The sequence below is a fragment of the Dendrobates tinctorius genome, unplaced genomic scaffold, assembly GCF_039654945.1.
Source record: "Dendrobates tinctorius isolate UK_male_01 unplaced genomic scaffold, ASM3965494v1 ptg000133l, whole genome shotgun sequence".
In the NCBI taxonomy this organism is placed as follows: Eukaryota; Metazoa; Chordata; class Amphibia; order Anura; family Dendrobatidae; genus Dendrobates; species Dendrobates tinctorius.
The window spans coordinates 3038936-3050047 of NW_027361801.1; the positions used below are offsets into that span (position 1 = coordinate 3038936).

General features: G+C 43.1%; 1 protein-coding gene across 1 annotated transcript; it reads left to right on the top strand.

The window, feature by feature from the left end:
• The first annotated feature begins 9707 nt into the window (after positions 1 to 9707).
• Positions 9708 to 10882, top strand: LOC141048199 (olfactory receptor 6F1-like). The gene has a single exon (XM_073543653.1). The coding sequence runs from the start codon at positions 9804 to 9806 to the stop codon at positions 10737 to 10739; it is 936 nt and encodes a 311-aa protein (XP_073399754.1). The 5' UTR covers positions 9708 to 9803; the 3' UTR covers positions 10740 to 10882.
• The last annotated feature ends 230 nt before the right edge of the window (positions 10883 to 11112 follow it).

Here is an 11112-nt window from a genome sequence, read left to right on the forward strand (position 1 = left end):
TTCGCTCGGCGAAACCCGACTTTGGCGACAGCCGGCGATTTTTTAATCTGACCGACCTGTTTCGCTCAACTCTAGTCTCTACTACTCCTCAGGTGATACAGAAAATTATGAATTTCCTTTGCTGTGGGTTCGCTTTCCAATTGTGCCATGTTAATTTGAATCGGGATGTTGTTAATCAGGCCTCTCTAAAGGGCTCGACACACACAGCGAGATCGCTATCGAGATAGCTGATTTTGTGACACCACAGTGATCTCGCCAGTGATCTCGCTGTGTGTGACACACAGCAGCGACCGGGCCCCCTGCCGGGTATCGCTGATCGTGTAGGATCGTCCTGGGCCAACGATCAGCGACTCTCCCAGCACTGTAAGCACACGCTGGGAGCTGGTATCTAAGGTAAATATTGGGTTACTAAGTGGCGCGTGTCACTTAGTTACCCAATGTGTACCTTAGAAACCTGAGTGCTCACAGCTCCTGGCGCGAGCAAGCTGGTTACTAAGGTACACATCGGGTAACTAAGTGACGCGCGCCGCTTAGTAACCCAATATTTACCTTAGATACCAGCGTCCTCGCTGGTGAAGCTGCCTGTTTGGCAGCTCACCAGCGATCATGAAGTGATGCACCAGTGATCCTGACAAGGTCCTATCGTTGTCGGGATCGCTGGTGCATGTTTAAGTGTACTGGTACCCTAAGGGGTTGAATACAATAAGATTAAAATAATAATAATAATAATTTACAATATATTAAATAAACTTTGTCTTATGTTTCGATTGGTGAGAGATTGGGTGATGAGACCTCCACTGATTGTAAAATTAAGGAGAGTCCTATTCTTCTTTGATACTGAAGACAGGTTCTATAGGCTTTTTGTTGTAGCCTATCTTTAGTGTTGGAGGAGATCAGTGCTTGAATCAACATTTCTCCGCTTTTGCTTTGTCAATGGGGTGAGATCTCAGGTCTCCAACTGAATAAAACTTCTAAAGGGCCTGTCACACTAAGCGATATCGCTAGCAATATCACTATAATGTCACTGATTTTTGTGACGTTATAGCGATATCGCTAGCGATATCGCTATGTCTGATACTTACCTCCGACCACTCCCCCGCTGGTTATCGCTGATTGAGCGAGAACGTCCTGGACCGTTTCTCGTCGTCAGTTTTCTGCTGGGCTTCCTGCTGTGACGACGAGCGACGTGTGGACGCGGGCAGGAGGACGTCAGGATCGCCTCATCTGACTGGTAAGCAGCGACCCCCGACCCCTGCGATGTCGCTGGCAGCTCACTAGCGACCACTTAGCGATGTACCAGCGATCCTGACCGCGTCATATCGCTGGTCGGGATCGCTGGTGCATCGCTAAGTGTGACAGTACCTTAATTTGTTCGTGCATATTTTCTCAAGAAATTCAAGTCACAGAGACATTATTCTCTACAAATTGAGTGTCCCTTATTAGGCTCTATTGTATCTCCAGACCCCAAAACATATTAAACATAAGACGCAAAAGAATAAAGAAAAGTACATACTCACCTCATTGCTCACCTCTCTGGCCCTTCCGCTCCTCACCGTTGTCACCTATCCAGCCTTCGCTGCATCTTCTGATCACTGCTGAAATTCCCTGGCCTCTCACGCTAGAGCAGGACTTCAGGCTCTGATAGGATTTGGGAGGGTTCTGCTCAAACGCACGTGAAGTCACGACTTTCTGATGTCAGGATTCGAGCTGTGACATTATGCGCAGTGCAGAGCACAAGTGATGGTAATCAGAAGATGTGGGGAGGACTGGATGGGTGATGAAGAGTGGAGGAGCCAGAAAGGTGAGCGGTGATGTGAGTTTATGTATTTTTTTGTTTTGTAATCTTTTCATGGCCCTTTACGTTCAGAGAAATGGGGAATTACAGTATAAACATTTTTCGCATTTTAACTAGTTCGGATTTTTGTAAGATTCGAGTATAATTGAATCCAACACAAATTTATTGACTCATCTCTATGACATATCAAAAGTTTTTTAGATGACAGTTAAATTCAAATAAACCATTAGTTCATTCTTTATATAAGACTTCCAAACAATAATGGTTTCCAATATTATGAAAGTACTTTGTTTCTATTTAGGCTACTTTCACACATCCGGTGTGTGGGGTCCGGCAGCGTGCGGCGAAAAGCCGGGCCGCCAGATCCGGCCTGCAGCCGTGACACCGGATGTGTGTGCGGCGTCTGATACGGCTCGGACATGATTTAAAGGAGCCGCAGGAGGAGGTGGACAGAGGCAGCCGCTGAGAGAGACAGCTGCTGAAAGGGAGGTGAGGGGAGGGTAGGAGAGGAGAGGGGAGGGGAGAGGAGAGGGGGGTGGAGAGAGAGAGACATGCGGGGTTAACACTCAGTGTCCAGGCGAGAGAATCTCTCTCTCTTGCCGGGCACTTGTGGGGTTAACCCCACAGAGAGATCTCTCTCTCTCACCCAGACACTGTGAGTGTTAACCCCAGAAGTGCCCGGCGAGAGAGATCTCTCACAAGTGTCCGCGTGACAGAGAGAGATCTCTCTCTCTCTCGCCGGGCACTTGTGGGGTTAACATTCACAGAGTCCGGGCATGCGCTGTGGAAAAAGCCGGTCCGGCGCTGACAAAAACGTTGCAGAGAACATTTTTTGCAGATGCCGGACGGCTAATTTTTGCCGTGTCCGGCAACAACCGGACACGACGCATAACCATATACTGCTTTTTAGAAAAATACATTTAGATGATCTTAAAAACTGTACTTGTTAAATAAGATAATGCAAACTCTACTTCTTTTGTTAATTCCCAAATGCTTTTCACTCAGACAAGCACATAGGGATTAATTATCTTTAAGTGAATCTCGACAACTATCAAAGGATCAAAGAAACAAGTAATTAAAGCTAAAGCAAGGTGTTATTTTTTAAATAAAAGAAGACAAGAATTTAGGATCCAAGTGTATTACGGTGGGCTGCCAGAAAGTTAAATTACATTGTAGGTTATTGACAAAAGACAATATAATAGTATTCCTGGGAAGTGTTTATATTTTTGTTTTTTTTCCCTTTCTTTTTTTAATTATAACAGTCCACAGATTTTGTAAATTTCTTCTCAGTAATCAAAACTCTATATGTACACACTATATTACAACAAATATTCTGCCCCATTTCCCTTTTGTGCTCTTTTACTCCTTTCAGCTTCAAACTTTTACCTGTTTTCTTAGTATTTGTGATTTTTACTATTCAATTTTTTCGTATTTAACATTAATTTTGCTTTTTCTTTTTCCAAAATTTGTCAGGTCCAAAAGAGATATACTTTACATAACATGCTCCTTTGTATTTTTCATTAGTCCGAATAGAATAATTATCAGAAAGTCATGTATGCTGACCTGGTGATGACGACATTAATCCATTTCTGAAATATGGAAATATTTAGTTATGTAACACCGGTGGGTTTGTACGTTATTTCTTCGGTGTTACTCTGCATATCTCTGCTTTAATCCTTTGCTCCTCTCCCCCTAACTAGCAGGGATACTGTTGTCTGTTACCTGTATGGATGCTGCTCAGTTCCCTGCTCTGCTGCGTAACTGTACATGTGTTGTGATGTCTTTGCTTTGCTGCATGACCATCCGCATGTGCGGTCCCTGGCTGCCGCTGTGGAGGCTGTCCGCGGGTTGTGAGGTACTCTGCTGCTGGTGCATGACTTTCCATGTGTGTTGAGGCTTGCAGCCACTGCCAGGTGCCCTAAGCCTCAGTTCCTGTGCTGACTGTGCTGCAATGGTTTCTGTTTGTGCTTAGAATGCGCGTGGCCACACTTTCCCTGCTTTTATTAGGGTTAGTGTGTGCACTTGAGTTGCTTTCCCCAGCCTATTGCTGAGGGGCAGCTCCTATATAAAGTTACTCTTTCCTGTTGGGCGTTGCCAGAGCTTCGCATTAAGTTTCTGAGTCATGCCATGTGTGTTTGGTGTTCAGCTACTGATCTGCCTGCCTTCAGTTGTAGGAAAGCTGATGCCTGTTTTTCCACCTGCTCTAGGGGTTGAGAACCCAGATCCATTTCTGTTCATGTCCTTTTTACCACCTGCTCTGGGGGCTGAGTACCCAGATCCGCCTTTCCTGGAGACTGCATATCCAGGCCTGTTTCTGTTGTGTGTTGTTTCCCACCTCCCTGAGGGCTGCATTCTCAGGCCTAAACTCTTGATCCTGTATCCGTTCCTGTACCTGACCCCATCTGAACTGTGTCCTCTGTGTTATGTTCCTGAAGTCCCTCTGTGCCTGGAACCCTGTTCCCAGTGACTGTGAACTAACCTGGGTTCGTCTTTTAGAGATGGAGTCCGGTGTTTTTGCTGATCGTTTACTATGCTTTGCTCAGCCCGCTATGCGGTACGAACTCCATCCGGCCTCGGTCCAACCTGGCGGTGCTTGCACCATCCCGCTTGAGTTCCTTCCTAGGTGCGATGCCCGGAGCCTGACGACCTTAGTTTGGAACCTGACGACCGCTGCCTGGTGCCTTGAGATCGTGTCCGACGTCCAGAGTCTGGTGACTGCTGTCTGATACCCGGAGCCCGACCACCCCTGCCTGAGTCCTGATGTTCCAATGTCCAGCCTGTGTCCTGATGTCCTGATGTCCAGCCTGTGTCCAGGTGACCTGATGTCCTGCCTGTGTCCTGATGTCCAGCCTGAGTCCTGATGTCCTGATGTCCAGCATGTGTCCTGATCTCCAGCATGTGTCTTGATGTGCTGATGTCCAGCCTTTGTCCTGATGTTCTGCTGTCCAGTCTGTGTCCAGATGTCCCCATGCTCTGCCTGAGTCCCGATGTTCCGCCTTAGTCCCGATGTTCTGCCTGCTGAGTCCCGATGTTCTGCCTGTGTCCCGATGTCCTGCCTGTGTCCTGATGTTTCGCCGGTTCCCCGGGGTCCACCCTGTGATGATGTTTGTCCTGGGTCGGTGTCTGATGTTCTCCTGTTGAGTCTGAGCTATGCCTGAGGTCTGAGAGAGAAGCCATTCTAGCATGCCCGTGCCAGATGACCCTGGACTGCATCAACCCGTGTTGACCCCTGCCATCGTCTGACATCTGTCCTAGGTCGGTGTCTGATGTTCTCCCGCAAAGCCTGTGCTACGCCTGAGGCCTGAGAGAGAGGCCATCTTAGTATGCCTGTGCCAGATAACCCTGGACTGCATCACCCCGTGAATTCCTCCTGCCTTCGTCTGTTATCCTGAGACGTATACCCTTTCTTGATGTGCAGAATCAGGAGCCTGCCATCGTTATGTTCTGTTAATGTACTGTGATTTCCTTTATGTAAACTTTATGTTTCTTCATACCTGAAGTTGTGCGGTGTTGTCTAGTTCTGCTTGTCGCCATCTTGTTCACATGCTCAGCTGCCACAGACCCTGTTCGCTGCCCTTTCCTAGTCTGGGTAGGTCCAAGTTACCCTATGTGGTCCAGTGGGTCCACATTCCAACCCTACCTGGGACGCTCGTCCCACGTTGTCGCAGTCTGGTGACATGGAGGCGTCGGCTGAGCCGCGTCCATGGTCGCAGCCGTAGCAAGTTATATCCTTAGTCATTCTGCAAATCCTGTAATCAGATGTCTACAGATCTCTTTGTGCTGACCAAAAAGCTGTCCTGATCTTCTATCTGCTTATTACCATTGTCCTCCAGGTTGAATAACTTGGGAGAGGGGTGTTAACCAAAGCATCACCGCTCACCACTCCACTCAGTCGCTACAATAAAGGATCTCATTCACACATTATCCTGGGTATGATTAGAAACAGTAAAGACAATCTGAGAAAAGTAACACACCAATAGACTAGTTCTGGCTCATTAGCAAATAACTAACAGAGCAAAAAAAGTGTTTGTTTTTTACAGTATAGAAGCATTTGTGTCTGACATCAATCTCTGTGTTGTAATTCAGGGATCAGCCAACTCTACTGTGACAGTTTGACCAATTTTTGGTAACTAACAGGATACCTTTAAATGATTTGCACAAAGTTTAGAAGCTATCTCTTATTAATATGATAGCATCCGGATTCCTGAGAACCCCATCGATTCTAAGAGCAAGGCCTGGTATACAAGATCACTTTTAACATTTGCTTCTGAAGATGATGCTTTCACAAGGTCAACAAAACCTAGAATCTGAGGTGTATCTGTAGGGTTGTTTGCTAGAATCTCAAGTGTATTTGTATTAAAGGAAGTCGTCCACTACTCTGACAACCCCTTCTTAATTACCATATTTCCCCACATAAGAAAAACAGTCTGCACTTCCCTCCAGTGCCGTTGCCATTCGAGCAACATCAGCGCTGGGTCTCCAAGGGTTTGCATGATGTCATATCACATGAGCCCTGCAGTCAATTTAGCGGCCGCTAATGGGCTTCTTCACTCTTACTCCCTTCGGGCGTATCAGACATCCGGAGGTAGTCAGAGAGGAACAGCAGCTCTTACTTCATCTGGATGTCAGTTTCACCCAATGGAAGTGATAGTGAAGCGGCCCATTAGTTGTCACTGGTTGGCTCCAGGGCTCATGTGACATAACATTACGCAAATACCTTAGTTGCCACCGGAAGTGAGTACAAGCTGTTTTTATGTTATGTTGGGAATTATAGTAATTGAGAAGGGGTTGTCCAAGTAGTGCACAACACCTTTAATGTATGATGAATAAAAGAACTACATGATTCAAAGACATCTTTCAAAGTATATACATAGATACATGGTCATGGACTGGAAGGCCAGAGATAAATTGTACTAAAGCAATGTTTTCCAAATGTTTTCATAATTCAAAACTCCTTACAGGGTGATGATTGTTGAAGACGTGATGTCAAAATTATACTCATAACTAGTGATAAGCGAGTATACTCGTTACTCGGGTTACCCCTAGCATGCTCGGGTGTCCTCCGAGTATTTTGGCATGCTCGGAGATTTAGTTTGTGTCGAAGTAGCTGCTTGATTATGGCTGCTAGCCAGCATGAATATATGAGAGGAATGCCTGTTTATTAGGGAATCCCCACGTATTCAGACTGTCCAGCAGCCATAAATCATGCAGCTGCGTCGACACAAACTAAATGTCCAAGCACGCCCAAATACTTGGAGGGCACCTGAGTGTGCTCGGGAAAACCAGAGCAACGAGTATGCTCGCTCATCACTACTCATAACAATTGATCCTAATTTCATCAGTGATGATGCCAAGTTTGCATCAGGCAGTTTCATGGTATTATGAAAACAATATCACCAAAAGATCCCTCTGGAATTTCTATATATTACCATTTTTAATTTTGATTTTTATCTCCATAGAAGTTGCTTGTTTTTTTTTTTTACATTTTAGTACACCAGAAATTTTAAATGCATTTACATGTCCCTGCTGTTATAATGATGGGTGAATAGTTGTTGTCCAAAGGAAAAATACATTTTCCTAATTAATTTCGGGAGCCACTGGTTTAAAGGTTTATTTCAAAATGCGTGACAATAATTTCATCTTTGGATCTGTTGACTAACAATTCCAAGATATTTCTATTTTCAGACTATGCTACTATACCACTATACAATATATTACCAAATGTTACCATGTTCAGTTATGAAATGAGCCATTTCTTAATTAATTTGACCTCCTGAATTCAAATCTGACAATGAACAGTTTTAGTTGGCTCTTGTTTGCATGATATCAAAGAGTTTTCCTTTTACTACTTCATATAATTAAAGGAGTTGTGCCACCATAAAGTAAACATTTAACTAGGCAGAAAAGGTGGAAATAAATGGTTTTGTAATTTACAGTTATTAAAAATTATGCTCCATTCAAAAAATAACAACCTTTCATCTGCTGAAGTTTGCCACCTGGCGCCACTTGGCGTTATGCTATCTACAAGCTTTATCCATCCTCCGAGAGACCGATCACCTGGCCGAGCATGCGCAGTTCCTGTCATCATAAGCATTCCTCCCAACTCCCCACCTCCAGCGTGCACAACGTTTGCTCCCTGCGCTCGCTGTCAGAACTATGTGAGGTGAGCGCAAGGAGCATACGTTGTGCACACTGGGGGTGGGGAGTTGAGGAGGAACACTTATGATGGCAGGAACTGCTCAAGCTCGTCCAGCTGATCTGCCACTTGGAGGATGGATAAATCTTGCAGACGGAACAACGCCAGGTGGCAAACTTCAGCAGATGAAAGGTTGTTATTTTTTGTATGGAGCATAATTTTTAATAACTGTAAATTACAAAGCCATTTATTTACTCCTTTTCTGTTTTATTAAATGTACTTTCTATGGTGGCACAACCCCTTTAATACATAAAAGTTTCAGTAATTTGAAACATTATTATTTTTGTAAATATAAAGATGCAGAATATTTTGTTATGACAATTTTCTGATATTTATTCAGAGGAAAGTTAGCAACAATTCAAAGAACTAAAACATGTCTAAACACTATTGTGAATTGTAAACAGTTACAGAAATTGCACTGCAAAATTTGCTCCTTTCAGTGACAACTCTTTTTTGCTTGTCTCTTGTGCTCCTGCTTCAGATCATCAAGTACGATTATCTGACAATAATCTTATCTCCATAGCTGCAATATCTTTGTGAAATCTGCTCCACCGTTTGGTGGAAAAAAGTATAGATGCGAATTTACAAAATGAATCTTTAAGGACATGTTACAGCTAAGATTTTAATATGTCTTGAAGAGATTGTGGGTCAACAAGCGCTGGATCCAAAACATTTTTACTCCCTGGATTGAATGTCGGAGAGGCCAGTCTCTTTTATTGTAGTGATATTCTCTTACATGATTATCCCACTCACACAGAAAGAAGCAGCACTTTGTGTATCCACCCTGGACACCAAGTAAGAGGGCAACCACCTCTAAGTGACCACAAAGGGGCCACAAATATTGGCCATAGTTCAGGCATCTCAACAGCTGTTTCATGTTGTCATAGGTTTCTTTCATGAGGCATGCATAACCAACTGGAATTCAAGGTAGCACATTGCCATTATGCAGAAAGACGGCTTTTACGCTTGTTTTGGATGAATCAATGAAGAGCCTCATTCCTCTGGATTATGACTTATCTTTGGCGCTTCCATTAAGATGTTAATGTTGTTGCATGCCACAAGATTGCTTTCCATGAAATAGTATTGGCCAAGATCTTTATCAAGATTTTGGAACAAAGAAATCCAAACATCACCCGCTAGGAGATTCCACTGCTGTAGACTGGGACATAGGAGCTCAGCCTTAGTCTTGGGCAGATCCAAATGTCTATCAAGATCATTCAGTTCACTTTCTATTATATGGTGTGGTTCAGTTGAGGTTCCTGACAGAAAGTTTGGGACATGAGAGGAAGATGCTTCATGACACTAAGCACTGTCTTCTTTCTCACTTGACTTAACTGAAAATGTTTCAGGTACTTTTTTTTCTGCAGCCAAAATACAGGTTTATATAGAAACATGAAATATGCTAAGAAACTAAGCTAAGAAATCCTAAAACTGTATACCTGACACAGAGAGGATTTATAAATAAAGTAGGTGATGCAACTGTAATTAGGATTATCGTAAGTCTAATTAGGATTGCGGGGCTGAGTTGGCGTTTTTTGATTGGGCACCTTAAGATAGAATACCGAGGGCTCAATAGACCAAAGAGATCATGCAATAGACTAGCTACTAACAAAGCAATAATGATGATGAAATAATAAAGATGTTTCTATAAGCCTGCATGAAAGGTGTAAAATGTAATTACAACCTCCTCTGGATTTTGAAAATTAGAGCCAATCAGCAAATGTAAGCATCATATTCATTTCAGTACCACAAAATTAGATAAGTTTAGCTGCTTTCATCTCTGATTCAGCTTGGCTGTAGAACAGTGTTATCATGTACAAATTCCAATCCAACAAAACTACAATTACAGAATTTCTTCTGTCAGGCTTTTCCAACTTCAATGCAATGGGACGCTACTTCTTCCCTGTTATATTGACTATTTATATTGTTACCATTACTACAAATATTTTCATCATTGTCATAGTAAGTATTGATCAACGTCTTCATAAACCCATGTACTTCTTTATTGCCAGCCTCTCTTTCTTAGAGATCTGGTACCCTTCCGTCACTGTTCCCAGACTATTGTGGGCTCTAATGAGAAGGAAACAATCCATATCTCCAGCTGGTTGCATAATCCAGTTTTATTTCCATTTTTCTTTCGGTGTAGTAGAAAACTTTCTGCTGGCCATCATGGCTGTTGATCGATACATAGCCATCTGTAGGCCTTTGAGGTATACAGTTATCATGAGTCCTGACATGTGCATCAAACTTCTGTTGGGATGTTGGTTCTTGGGCTTCATTATAATATTTGTTCCATGTTTACAGGTCTCAAACCTTTCATTTTGTTCTAAAAATAAAATTGACCATTATTACTGTGATTTTGCTCCTTTGATCAGGTTGTCCTGCTCTGATACAGCAAGTGCTGAAATGTTATTTTTTGCCATTGCTTGTTTTATCATTTTTGGTAGTTTTCTGATCATTTCCATGTCCTATATTTGCATTATTCAGACAACGATGACATTTCCAACTTCTTTTGGCAGAAGTAAGGCATTCTCTACCTGTGCCTCACACTTAGTAGTGGTTTTTCTTTTTTATGGTACAACTATGTTCATGTTTATCCGACCCACCGCTGGTGGCCTACTGCACCTGAATAAAATCATATCTATCATCCCATCCATAATAACTCCTCTTCTCAATCCTATTATCTACACTCTAAGGAATCAAGAGGTGAAAGAAGCCGTGAAGAAAATTGTCCAAAAGATGTCATAATGGGATGATCCGTATTGGAAAACCCTTTACGTGTATGGCCTTTTAAAGGACAAATAGAAATCTGTAAACTCATACTGGACTTGTGGTTTAATAAAAAGAGAAAGTTTTCATGGATTTACTAAAAGAACAAATATTGTTTTGTGTTCCACCAGATGTCGTATCATGGTAGGTCCAAGAGCACTGGCTTCTTGGACTAATTACCCAAGACGAATAGTCCCCGGATGGCTTCTAAAACTATGTTTGAGAATAGTAGAGCCAATGTCTAATTCATGCTGCCCCTTGTATGGACACCATTAACCTACTGTCAGGTTCCTTTTGAGATACAATTTTTTAAATAACCGGGGAGGACGCAAACAGAAGATGGTCACAGTAT

Coding starts and splice junctions, on each gene's coding strand:
- LOC141048199 (XM_073543653.1), top strand. CDS start 9,804: ATGTACAAATTCCAATCCAACAAAACTACAATTACAGAATTTCTTCTG.